This window comes from Cebus imitator, unplaced genomic scaffold (assembly GCF_001604975.1).
Source record: "Cebus imitator isolate Cc_AM_T3 unplaced genomic scaffold, Cebus_imitator-1.0 Scaffold158, whole genome shotgun sequence".
Lineage (NCBI taxonomy): Eukaryota > Metazoa > Chordata > Mammalia > Primates > Cebidae > Cebus > Cebus imitator.
Window position 1 is genome coordinate 4,368,154 of NW_016107473.1, and position 10,682 is coordinate 4,378,835.

The 10,682-nt window shown below is 44.2% G+C and overlaps 1 protein-coding gene across 3 annotated transcripts in view; it reads left to right on the forward strand.

The window, feature by feature from the left end:
• The window catches only part of CLDN10 (claudin 10), a 167,823-nt gene that overhangs the window by 139,485 nt on the left and 17,656 nt on the right, over positions 1-10,682 (forward strand). Inside the window, exon 1 of one of the 3 annotated variants that reach the window (XM_017543572.1) lies at positions 5,677-5,979. The exons of the other annotated variants lie outside the window; for them this stretch is intronic. Coding sequence (XP_017399061.1) covers positions 5,760-5,979 — 220 coding nt within the window. The 5' untranslated portion in view covers positions 5,677-5,759. Of the gene's footprint in view, positions 1-5,676; positions 5,980-10,682 lie in introns of those variants that run through there. 3 annotated transcript variants of the gene reach the window in all.

The following is a 10,682-nucleotide window of genomic DNA, read 5'->3' on the forward strand; positions in this document are numbered from 1 at the left end:
GAGGCTCTCCCTACATTATTCAGGCTGATCTAGAACACCTGGGTTCAAGTGATCCCCTTGCCTCAGCCTCAGGAGGGGCTGAGAGATTACAGGCACCCAGCTGTCTATCCTTTAACATTTAACTGCCCTCCTGTTTTATTTCTCACGTCCCTTTGCATCCCCTCACCCCCCACCACCTTGGTTCCCCCCGGGCTAACCTCTGCTCTGACTTCCTGGTTTCCCGTCCTCTGCTCTCACCCTGGGAACCAGCCCCTTCCATGTTGGCATTTGACTCCACACTTACTGCTTTCCTACTTTGAGATTTGCAATACACTTCATCCTGATTCACTTACTGCTGTCAGTCTAACCGATTAATACCACTTTTATGAAAAATGTAATTTTATCTCTTTAGAGGGACACAAGGAAATGAGAGGCATGAGTGAACTGAGTAATATTGATTATTTATTAAGCATCGACTATGTCCCTGTTCTTCATATATATTGTCTCTAATCCTCACAATGCTTTGAAAGAAGTTGTCATTTATATTTGAAGAAGTGATGCTGAGTGAGATTAGGTGACCTGCGCAAGGGCATTCAGAGGTAGAATTTTATCTCACATCTTTCTGGTGACACCATCTGCCCTCTGTCTGTTATATCTCCCTGATTCTTAAATGAATTAAACTACCATGCTTTATCACGTTTCTGCTAAACAGAAGGAAAAAGTGACAATAAGGCTATATGTAGAGATTTTAGCTTTTCTCCAGGCACCACCTCCCACATACACATCTATACAGACGCCCCTTTTAAATTTGGCAAAGGATGGAGACAGCAAATGGGTGGGAAGAAAACAGTGAAGACACCAAAGGAAAAGTGCCTCTCTCCTCTCCTTGATGTTGCCTGTGAATGATCGAGTTCATTAGGAATTCTAGACTCAGGGGCTTTTGAAGGTGAAAGTGGTCTCAGATGCTATCCAAAATAGCTCTTCTGTTTTACAAATGAGGGAGCTGTAACTCAGAGACATAAAAGGACTTGCCCAAACCATATAGATTAACATACTGCCCGGATCTCGGTGGGAGGTTAAATTGACACTCATCAAGTGCTTATGGACAAACAAAATGTACCCAACCTGTCTACAAGCCCTGGAAGGTTCCAGCATCCCAGTGTGAGCAGGCTTGAAGGGTTTTCCTGTTGGGGCCCAAACCTTACCCCTTCAGGGGCTCAAGAGGACTCTAGATGATCCTAAGATAATTTAGAATTGGGAATGACTGCGTTTCAAATGAATGCACAAAAAACAAATCCACAGGGTATATGGCACTGACTTGTAATAGGCCCATAGAAACATTCTAATGAAGTACAACTCCACAGGTTGCGAAATGCCAAAATAAGGCAACAGTTTGTATAGTTATAATTAGCAAAAAATTATATGTATATATTTATATATGAATGGTGATGCAATAAGAATAAATGTTCATTCTATAACTATTCCTATCACTTTGTAGCTTTCATGCTAAGTAGATTACAAATATCATTGGATTTGCATAAAGCATTAAGATAAATGAAATGTTAGGGAAAACGGAAGGAAAAAAACCACAGACATGCTCTTTTAATATCTTAGTACCAGCATGAATGTCTTTTTTAACGTGATGTAACAATACTTGGCTCCTGGGTAGTTGTTTTTTTTAGTTAATACCTTATCATCAGGAATTCAGTTTCTTCCCACATGATTAGCAGCACGCCACCTCACTGGAATCTAGGAAGGAGCTAATGTATACTGAAACCAAATTTGATGGTTAGCAAATCCTTGAGCTATTGAAAGGCACACCTGCGTTGCTAGGTAGGTGAACTGAATCTCAAGTAAGGAATTTCTGCAAATCTCCTGTTTAGTTGGTTAAACTGGTTTTCACTCCTATTGAACAACCCCAGGGTTGGGGGGATCCTCTATTTCTCCTTAATAACCACAATAATGCCAAATAAATAATTTTCAATGCTAATTCCAGTGACTTAGACCTCAAAAGTAGAAAGGTTCAGAATACGTTTTAGGGTATTAGATGTCTTCAGGTCAAATTTATTAATTTATAAATCAGTTAGTAGTTTTCCTATTGGAAAAGATCTACAGCTTTTTGTAAAGACAAACTATTGTTAGCTAAGATGTTACATTGAATAATTTAGAGGAAGCAACCTTTTTTGATGTATTCACTTTTATATTTAAACTAAGAATAGTCTGTTACGAACAGCTAAATGGAAATTTCAGTGAACTGAATCCTAAAGAAAATAAGGAAGCATTTTTCAGTCAAAAGTACTCTGTAAATCGGCTTGCAGATTAACTGCAAAGGTTCTTTGGGACTGTATAATCTTAAAGCAAAACAAGCCATTTATCCATTGCTTCTTTTCAAAAATCCCTATTTTGTCCATTTTTATTTTCTGGACATTTTTTTTTTTTTTTTTTTTTTTTTTTTTTTTTTTTTGCATGTAGCTTATTTCATTCAGCATGATGTTTTTGAGGTTCTTCCATGTTGTAGTGTTTATCACGTGTAAGATACAAGACATCCTACAATAAACGTTTGATTTACTACATAATATTATCCAGGTATTAAAGAAAGTTAACATTTTTCATTCTTTGGTCAGGCACTCGTGGGCTCACATACAGCTTTCCATAGTAACTATGTAGTACACTCTAAGGAAGAAAAAGAAAAGAGTTTAGGGTTGTCCAACCTCATAGAAAGGAGAAAGGAAAATTGACCAAGTCCGCAGGCATGACGACCCTAGTCTGTTTTAGCTGGCAAAGGAACTGATAGTGTGGCCATTTAATTTATGGATTGTTTGTGGTGTTTCTAACCCCTTTTAGGTTGACAGTGCATGTTGCAGTCTCTACAGTAATAGAATATTTCTTTTTTCCAAGTTTTCAACAATGAGATTAATATTCTTTCTTCCTGTGATGCATACCACCAACTGTTATGCTAAATTAACAGTTTATTCACATGTACACAACCACTCAGAGCTGTGGTCCTCAGCCTGAGTACATGTTAGAAGTTTTGGAAATACTGCTACTATGGCCACCCCTGGAGATTCTGGCTTCACTGGTGTGGTGGTGTAGCAGAGAGAGGAGCGTTCCAAGTTCTAATTCAGAATTTATTTCCTCTGGATGCTATGTTGCAATGGTGATCTGGGTTTATGGATTTTTAAAGTACAATAGACAGTAAACTTTGCAGACTGATTAAAACACCAACCCATTCTTCATAAAACAATGTGCCTTTGAATCCAAACAGTGGAATTTATAGCCAACTAGTTGATAAATTAGGAAGTGCTTGAGTCTTAAAGGTCACAGCACTACACTTTTTTGTGTGTCAAAAGTAAGTCAGCGTTTTGTCTAGGAAAAACAAAGAAATAACCAATTTAGTGAGTACTTACCACAGGCAAGCCACAGTAAACAAAGGGACGATCAAATAAAGCCAGGAAATAAAGTATGAAATTTGTGTAATTTGTGTTTTAGAAAACTCAGTAAGAAATATTATAGTGAATGGGTTTTTGTGTTTTTCAAATAGTAATTGGGTCAGTAATAGGGAGATTATTCAAAAAGAAATATGGCATAGAAATGATATCGGAATATGCTGGAGGGCAAAAAAACAAAACAAAACAAAAAACCAGATGATAAAAGCAATTTTAAAAGACAGGCCATACAAAAGAATAGAGAATGCTTTGTAGCCATTGCTCAAAGGTGACTGATTTGCATACCAAGGAGGATGAGAAGGAGAGGTTAAGAAGATAACTTCTCAAACTCAGTTTTTAAGTTTAGCTTACCAGTGAACCTAACATGATACATCAGGACAAGTTGGGTCTCAGAGCAGAACAGTAGGGTAACCGTGTCTGCATTGTCACCCTTGTACCCATTCATGAAAGCCGTGGGACCGTCAAGCACACAGAAGCTGAACCGCTGCAGGAGTAGGACTTACTCTGTATTCTCAGAGCACAGATGACAGCATTTGGGTAGACACTGAAGAGAAACAGATTTGGGCTCAATAGGAAAGAAAACCTTCTTAAAAAGGCTGCAAAACAACATGTAAAAACAGAGTAGATATGTTGCCATGCACTGAAAGTTTGGTCCTGAAGGATAGAGCATGGGCTGAACATTAGAAATAGACAGGGTCATTGTTTTGCATGTGGAATGTGTCCTGCTGGTCTCCAGTGGTTCTTCCAAACTTAAGTTCTGATGATTCCAGCTTCCTCTCTTCTCCAGTCACCTTGTCACCTCTAATTTCATTGGGCACCCATTTGGTTAAAAAAAAAAGTGACAAAGGGAAATTAAGAAATTCTTCACATTGAATCAGAGTGTCTCTACCTAAAGATGGTGACACAGAGGGTTAGCACGAGATTTATCACAGCAGACTGATTGATAGGTTTTAGACCTTTAGTTACTTTTGCCAAGTGAACCCTGAAAACTCACACCAAGAACTGCAATCATTTTTGTTTGTTTGTTTGAGACACAGTCTTGCTCTGTCACCAGCCTGGAGTACAGGGGCGTGATCTTGGCTCACTGCAACCTCTGCCTCCCAGGTTCAAGCGATTCTCCTGCCTCAGCCTCTTGAGTAGCTGGGACTACAGGCCGGTGCCACCAAGCCCAGCTAACTTTTGTATTTTAGTAGAGTTGGGGTTTCACCATGTTGGCCTCCATCTCCTGACCTCATGATCTGCCTGCCTTGGCCTCCTGAAATGCTGGGATTACAGGTGTGAGCCGCTGCTCCTGGTCAACTGCAAGAACGTTTTAAGTGGACAAATAATAACCCCAGTGTCCTTGTTCTCTCATTTATGCCCAGATTTGTAGCTTCAGGAGTCAGAAGTCTTTATGTTTCCCTGATCTTTATGTTTACCTTGAGACAGCAATGAAGGAATGAAAGAGTTTATATTTCAATTAGGAGAGGTGGAGGTAGTTGTTTTTAAAGTCAAGATAGTAGTTTCCACTGTGATAGTAGCATCCTTTCACAGAATAGACTCTAGACCTGGGAGCTGGAAGGGACCGACAGGCAAAATGTGCTAAACAAATGCCCTCTGTGCAGCGCATTACTATGAGCACACCAGCAAGATCAGGATTGTCAGGATGCCCCATGTGCTGCTATCTCGACTTTAGGCCTGTGCCACACACCGCTTCACCATGATTTTCCGCATACCACCAGGCCGAAAAGAACTACAGCATTTTTAGGGCAAGGCCGGTTTCCAGCCCAGAATCTGCGCAGTGATCCATCCTTGACAAGTCAAACAGAATCACCCAAACAAGCGTGGCACGCAAACCTTTAGAGTTCAGCAAACCGAGGGCTGAGTTACCAAACCGTGTCCTTTGAGGACACGCAAAAGGCTTTTCCTGCTCTGCTTCTACCAGGCAGCCAGGAAGCCAAGCTATTTGCCCTGGGTAGGGCTGTGTCGGAGTGGTGAGGTGGGGGCGCAGCGGGCTGTCCACACCCGGCTGCCAGTCTGAACCTGAGCCGCTCCAACAAGCGAGCCCTTCTCCGCGGCCCTGAGGCGCAGGGGAGTGCACGCGGGCCTTCCTCCCGCACGCGCGCGCGGGCCAGCTGCAGGTGGGGAACGCGGGGTCGACCGCCGGCCCTCAGAGCCCCGCGCGGGCCGGGGCGTGGGTGGGCGGGGTCGCGCGCGCCCCCTGGCGTCTGGTTCGCGGGGCGGGGCGGTGGGCGGGGACAGGGGCGGAGGCGGAGGCGGAGCCGCCGGGTTGGGAGTGCGGGGGTCGCCGCGCAGAGTGGGAGCGGGAGCGCGAGCGCGGCTGCAGCTGGCGGCATGGCTAGCACGGCCTCGGAGATCATTGCCTTCATGGTCTCCATCTCCGGCTGGGTGCTGGTGTCCTCCACGCTGCCCACCGACTACTGGAAGGTGTCCACCATCGACGGCACGGTCATCACCACCGCCACCTATTGGGCCAACCTGTGGAAGACTTGCGTTACCGACTCCACGGGCGTCTCCAACTGCAAGGACTTCCCCTCCATGCTGGCGCTGGACGGTCTGCATCCTCGCGGCCCCCGCCTTCGGCCCTCCCTCCTCGATGGCCAGCCCGTGGGGCGCCCTCTTGCGCCCTAGACCCCCGGCGGGACCCCCGGACTGGACTCCTCCGAGGCCCGACCCTTCTCCCCACTGGGCCTCAGGAAGCCGGGGGAGGGTCCCTGGTGTCCGCTCTCTCTTGACGGCTGTCCCGCGGGGCGCCTGTTCGAGCCCGGGACTCCGGGAGGGGGACACGCAGACAGGCCCGGGTTGGAGACTCCCAGGCGTCTGGGGATGGGGGAGCTTTGCCGTCCCGAGAGTAGAGGACGCGGCTGCACCCTCCTCCCACCCCGCCATATCCTGGGGACTGCTGGGACCCAGAGTTCCTACTGCAGGGGCTTGTCTCCTCCATCTCCCTACGCCTCATCCCCGCAAGGCTGGGTTCTGATAAAAATGGTGTCATTGCAAGCCACATCCGCTTGCCCTGATCTCCCTTGAGCCATTTCTTTGGTTCTTTTAAAAGTAGGCGGGGGTGGGGGGTGAGGAGGTGGAAGGGGGAAAACATATTGCAGGGTTTGTTGTTGTTGTTGTTGTTGTTTCCCTTTAAAGAACTTCTACAAACTTGTCTGCCTAGGCAACACTACAAAGACTCCCTCCGAGTTTTAGGAAAATAAATAGCCCTCGCGGTGCTGCGATGAGTCCGCAGAGGGTAGGGAATCTTGGGTCATGCGAGTGTGGCGCCGGGAGCTGACCAGTTCTGCATCCGAGTCTTCGGTGCCTGCTGCTGTACGCCCGGGTTGTTCCTTTGTGGATGTTCACCTGCGTTGCTCTGCTTGGCCAGGCCTTAGCTGGTAGCAGCTGGTGGATATTCACATAGAACTCTGCCTCTGCTGAGTTTCAACACAACAGCCCGTGTCATCCCAGTCCCAGTGATTGCTCAAGTTCTAGGCTCTTCGCTTCCAGGATTTTACAGCAAACGGATCCTGGCAGAAACTTAAGAGGAGTTATTTACATTACGTATTTCTAGATTTGAGGTGTTTTTTTTTTTTTTTTTTTTTTCTTTTATTATCGCACTTGGCAGTTTTTGTTTGCATAGCTGGGTAAATGAAAGAAAAGAGTTGATTCCTCTAAGATGGGGTTTGCCACGAAAAGCAAACTGTTGCTCAACGTGGTATTTGATGGAACCTCCGCATAAGGAATATACAACTAGTTTTAGAAGGGTGGCACCCAAGTCCATGTCCTGTTGTGTAAAATCAGCAGCCGGAACACTGTTTATTCCCCAGCATTACCGTTGACTTTCCTGTGGTCTGTAGAGCACGCATCCAGGTAGATGAACAGGCATTCTCTTGTTTCTGTGGTTTGTATTCAGCAATATGTTACTGTCCTCTGAACAGTTGTAACTCTATGGTTGTGACTATTGTTGCCTGAGGTAGCGTGCCAGGTAGGTACACTTCCTTCTGTAGGACAGTTGGGGGACAAGGGAGAGAAGGAAATAAATGCTCTGTGAAGATTATTAAGTGCAGAATAAGGCTTTTCCTTAGGTGTCTGCAGTGAGAGTGGAGGAGGTGCCATTCCTGTTTGGGGGCAGATCGGGGAGTGAAGAGGAAGTAGGAATAGTTCGATTATCAAGTCCTGGTTAGCTGGGAGGAGAGCAGAGAGTGACATTTATATGCCATCCAACCTGCAAAATGGCCTTCCTGTGTGCTCATGTGACTAAAAAATGACTTTTAAAAACATAAACGGCATGACATTACTGATTGTTCTGCAACACTTTAAAATAAGTATATTTTTCCAAGTCAGTACTTACAGAAGTGACTGCGTAACTACTACCTGGTATATTCATTAGACTGCATAAAATGGCTTATTTAACCATGGATCCATTGAGGACACTGGACCTTTTCCAACTTTTCTTTGTTGATGGTGCTTTACTGAAGATCTTTATATTCACCTCTTTGTACGTGTATATATTTCTGTAGACTCCATTCCACTGAGAAATGGTATTGTCAGAGCAGTGGAATACATGTGCATTTTAATACTCAGTTCACACTGCCAAATTACTTTCCACTGACAGTGTATGGGAATACCTGCCTCTCCACATTCTCACCACTCTGCGTTTATTCAGTATTATAGATGACATATTATCTTGCTATCTTTTGTTTTTGTTTTGAGAAGGAGTTTCACTCTTGTTGCCCAGGCTGGAGTGCAATGGCAAGATCTTGGCTCACTGCAACCTCCGCCTCTCAGGCAGAGGCAGACAGGAGATTCTCCTGTCTCAGCCTCCCAAGTAGCTCAGATTACAGGCATGCGCCACCACGCCCGGCTAATTTTTTTGTATTTGGTAGAGATGGGATTTCACCATGTTAGTCAGGCTGGTTGTGAACTCCTGACCTCAGGTGATCCACCCGCCTTGGCCTCCCGAAGTGCTGGATTACAGGTGTCAGCCACCATGCCCCGGTCATCTTGTTACTTTAATTGGCATTTCCGTGATTGCCATGATTAAAATCACTGGTTATAAAAATGGTCAAAACCCATCTTATTATATATTTACTGATCATTTGTTTTTTTCTCTTTTGTGAGTTGAAGTCCATATCTTAGGCCCATGGTTCTGTTTCTTCGTAGTTTAGATGATTTGTCAGTCCTTGATTTGCTATGCAGGTTGCAATCTCCCACCATGGTGGTTTCTCTTTGAAATTTATGATGCCTTTTCTCATATAGGACTTTGAAATTTGTAATAGAATCATATTTATCAGTCTGTTTTTTGATGACTTTGCCTTCTGTGACTTAAGAGGGCATTTCCTGTCACAAAACAAACTTGCTCTTCTGTATCTCTCAGAATAACATTTTAGAGGGCTAAATCACACAACTGTGTTTTCCTGTGGAGGGGAGTTGATTTTCCCACCTGGAAATGGAACCTTCTGAGGTAGGGCCCGTCTGTTTGTCCTCTCTACCTTGCATTCCCACAGCAGCCGCATCTGGTGGATGCTGGTCCTGACATTGACTTTGGAGAAGTGGCCATGGTAGCCTGAGTAGACCAGTCCTCCCCTTAAGCCCAGGCATGAGCTCTAGATTGGGAAGAGAATCCAGGAAGGGAGCAAGAAGGCTCGTGACTCTTGCCTGTCCTGTGTTAGGTGGAAGAACTCTTGGAGTCAAATGATGAAGTCATTATTCTGAATTTAATTTCTTTTTTTTTTTTTTTTTTGGAGACAAAGTTTCACTCTGTCACAAAGGATGGAGTGCCATGGTGCAATCTCTGCTCACTGCAACCTCAGTCTCCTGAATAGCTGGGATTAAAGGTGCCTGCCACCACACCTGGCTGATTTTTGCATTTTTAGTAGAGACAGGGGTTCACTGTGTTAGCAAGGCTGGTCTCATACTCCTGACCTCAAGTGATCTGCCTGCCTCTGCCTCTCAAAGTGCTGGATTATAGATATAAGCAACATGCCCAGCCCTGAATTTCTTATAAGAAATCTGATTCCCCTTCCTTAGGGGGGTATCATTGCCACTTGTTTTCCTTGTAAGGAAAATGAGGCTTACCAAAGCTAAATGTCTAGATTTAATGTTATGCCATGTTAAGAACCCAGCTCTAATTTCTGTGTAGAATCCACTGTAGTATTACAATAGGAAGGGATGCTTTGATGACTTTCTTACTACTCAGCTGACACCCATATTATTCATCCTGTGAAGGAAGTGCTGCTATCCCTATTTTACAGATGAGAAAACTGAGCCTGAGAGAGATTAGGTCCTATAACCACGGGCATACCTCCAGTAAATAGAAGCACCAGAGCTGAAACTCAGAGTTCCTGCCTTCCCCCACCACTGTTCTCTCAAAGGATTTGCAGAAGTACACAAAGCTACCCTGAGAAGAAAAGCCCATTCTTCCCTCCTCTCCCTACCCCCAATCCATCAATTAGCACAGGTGCTATTAGCAAATTGTCTACACCAAGTGGACACTCGTTTTTGTTTTTTTTTTTCTGTTTTTGTTTTTTGCTGATTTGCAAAATAAAGTATACATCATTTGGAAAACACTTAACTTTTAAGGAACACCTTGAAGGTTTCCCTCCAACAGAGTTCATTAATTTAAAGTCGCTTTATATTACTATGTGGAAATTTCACAGCTGAATGAGCTTGTGGTTTCTGTTTATTGTTAACCCATACGCCTTTCAAAGCACCACTTGAACTTCAGCTGAGAATGATTTTCAGCCAGCTTGTTTTTAGTGTATGCCCATCTATTTTTGCTAGCGGGAATGCTTGCCATTTCTCCCAGGAGAACTAACTATAAATTATACTTCAGAGAACTTCTAAGTAAATATGTTCATGCCTCAGCACCTTAATGTGTTAATTAGCTATTAACGGTGTCAGTAAATTAGACCTGTCAAAAATAATGGCCTCCTTGACTAGGTTTTTACTACCACTTCTCCTGATGGAGTTACTTATAAGTTTTGCCCTCAGGAACTGTTAGAAAGCAAGGCTGTCCAGGTCTGCTTTGCAAAAGATAAACTCTGAAAGGGTTTGTTGGAATCGTCTTGGGCCTGATCTGTGGGCGTCGTAAGGACTGGTAGCCTTAGAACACTTGAGAATACAAATCTCAGGCTTATCAGCAACTAACTCCATTACATTTATGGCGGTCAGGGGAGTTTATTCCCTGTTCTTTGCCCTCCATTTCGGAAAATCTGGGGCCAATGATTGTCCTTGTAAATTGCCATTTTTTTTTTTTTTTTTTTTTTT